This window comes from Plectropomus leopardus, chromosome 4 (genome assembly GCF_026936395.1).
Source record: "Plectropomus leopardus strain MGB_pleo_1.0 chromosome 4, ASM2693639v1, whole genome shotgun sequence".
NCBI classification, from domain to species: domain Eukaryota; kingdom Metazoa; phylum Chordata; class Actinopteri; order Perciformes; family Serranidae; genus Plectropomus; species Plectropomus leopardus.
Genome location: NC_142179.1, coordinates 225,001 through 227,500, shown reverse-complemented (window position 1 = coordinate 227,500; position 2,500 = coordinate 225,001). Strand labels below are relative to the sequence as shown.

General features: G+C 38.4%; 1 protein-coding gene across 2 annotated transcripts in view; it reads right to left on the bottom strand.

Annotated features, from left to right (window-relative positions):
- Positions 1-2,500, bottom strand: part of adam9a (ADAM metallopeptidase domain 9a) — a 66,190-nt gene that overhangs the window by 39,968 nt on the left and 23,722 nt on the right. For both annotated transcript variants that reach the window (XM_088076075.1, XM_088076076.1), the window contains exon 5: positions 545-621. In XM_088076075.1, coding sequence (XP_087932201.1) covers positions 545-621 — 77 coding nt within the window. The remainder of the gene's footprint in view (positions 1-544; positions 622-2,500) is intronic.

Here is a 2,500-nt window from a genome sequence, read left to right as displayed (position 1 = left end):
TGTGTGTGTGTGTGTGTGTGTGTGCGTGTGTTTGTGTGTGTGAGTGTGTATGTGTGTCTGATGTCATATCCACCCTGCTGTTTGTGTGATTTCTCAGTAATTAATATGGTGGAAGACTCTCTCTCTCTCACACACACACACACACACACACACACACACACACACACAAACACACACACACACACACACACAGCCATCTGTGAGAAGAATATAAATAGGAAACTAACTTTGTCCTTGAGAGAGACGTGAATGTGGACAGTTTGTGAAGCATGTACAGTGAGTATAAAGTGTGTTAGTACGTGTGTGTGAGCGGTCATTTTCAGCTGAGAGACAAAAAATCTTTGAACCAGAGCAATAATATCAATCATCAAAAAAAAGTAAAATATTCTGTACATACATACATATATATTCATATATAGTTGTGAACCGCTGATAAAGATTATTCTGCACTTTTATTTTTGGATCTCTGTGCTCTTGTTTCAGTAAAGTGTCAAACACAGGACTTTGCCTCTTTTTTAAAAAGAATTTATTTTTATTTTTTTACCGGAGGCCATTGCAGATGCTCATGGCGACAGTGGAGCCCTCCATGTCCTGAACGACGCCCTGATAGTGACAGTGGTCCTGCAGAGACACACAGAGAGACACACGAGACAGACTGCAGTGAGACGGAGACACCAGCAGGTGGCAGACAGCAGCTGAGTTAAATTTATTTTTATATTCATATTAATCAGCAGGAACAGTGTAACTGTGAGAGAGACAGCTGCAAGTAAAAACAGGTGAGTTATGAGCAGGACGAGCTGTAAACTTTACTTTCTTGTGTTTCTTCTTCTTCTTCTTATGTTTTAACTGAACAGGTTAGATCATTCAAAGGTGATTATAGGTGTTTAACAAAAACTGAGCAAAGTCAAACTGACGTCAAAAGTCTTGTATGTAGGTATCACTTATTTTTACTGCTACATTATGTTTTTATCTGTTATATTATTACTACTATTATATCTAGGAGAGTGCCATACAAGTCCAAGCTCTAATGATGATATTAATGATAAAAATAATTATTATAAGCACACAGGGACCTCTGTCCCCTCTTTAAGTTTAATGGTATATAAGCTTCTGTGTAGTAATCTCCTTTAATCTGAACATCATTTCTGAGTTTTGGCTCCAGATCTCCTCCTTCCATTGTTTCTTATAGAGGTGGATTCATTTTTGTTTGACTGTATTTATTTTACACTGCAAATTATTAATGAAAATATAATTTAGCTCAGAAAAAGAAAATATTGCAGAAACGTCTCTTGACCGAGGGTAACTGTGCGCTCAATCCCCCTTAAAGAACGTTTTGTTCAGCCTTTCATCTGTCAACTGAACAAGTCGGTTCAGAGCCGAACCATTTACATCTCTGCTTTACAAGACGGGATTCCCATCCCGAGTCCCCATCTAAGACACACTTTGCAGTGTAGTTATGCGAACCAGGAAAACACCTCAGGGCTCCAAACAGCATTACTTTTGGGGGAATCCCTAAAAGCCCATACTCCAGCAGCAAAAAATTAAACCGAACCAACCACTGAGTCATGAAGCTCGGTGAATGTTCAAAAGCCAAGGTCAGGACACACTTTCACTTTATTCATTACAGACTCTAATGCTCTCCCTGCCGACTACCAGTGTCTTCCTGCCCTCTGAAAAACTCTGTTTTTAGTAAAAATAAAATCAAGGTACTTATAAGAGACAGTATACTTCAGAGGTGTTGATCCAAACTGAAAAACCTGGCTGCTGTGTTGCACATGATTATTTCTGAAGTGTATAATTTGTGTTTTTTCCCTGACGCCATTTACAACACCATGAACTTAAAACATACTCTGTAAATTAATCTCTTTCTCAGCAACTAACCACAAAGCAAACAAAGGTCTCTCTACACTCCCGTAGTCTTGCTCTCACTGAGGATAAAACATAAATATGATCAATATATGCTCCTTTGTCCCTGAAAGCATTTTGTTCATCCACTAACACTCACCAGACTCTAAGAAATTATTAAGTCTGTTATTTAGGACACCTGAGCATAATTTATAGGCTGTACAGCTTTTGTAGATTTGAGGATAGGTTTGATTATTGATTTGTTCCACAATGATGGAATAATGCCATCCTGAAAACACCTTTGGAACAAACCAAGCAGGATCCTGATCAAGTTAGGAGCTGTGAGGGCTTCATGGGCAGATCATCCACTCCACCGCTTCATTTAACTGGCTCCATCTACAATCTTCTGCTCCTCCTCTCATTCAATAATCGAGTGTTATTGAATGCATAAACAATACCATAATCTGTTTCCCACTTTTTAAATATCTGATCAATTTCAAATGAAGATTCACCATGTTTATTTATTTCCCTCCAAAATTGCTGTGAGTTGCAAGCTTGTAAATGTTCAGACAGCAGAGCTCGTCCTCTAGCTGTAATAGTAGTTGTTGGTGTATTGATAGTAGGAGTAGTATTAGTAGCTGTAATAACAGTAGTA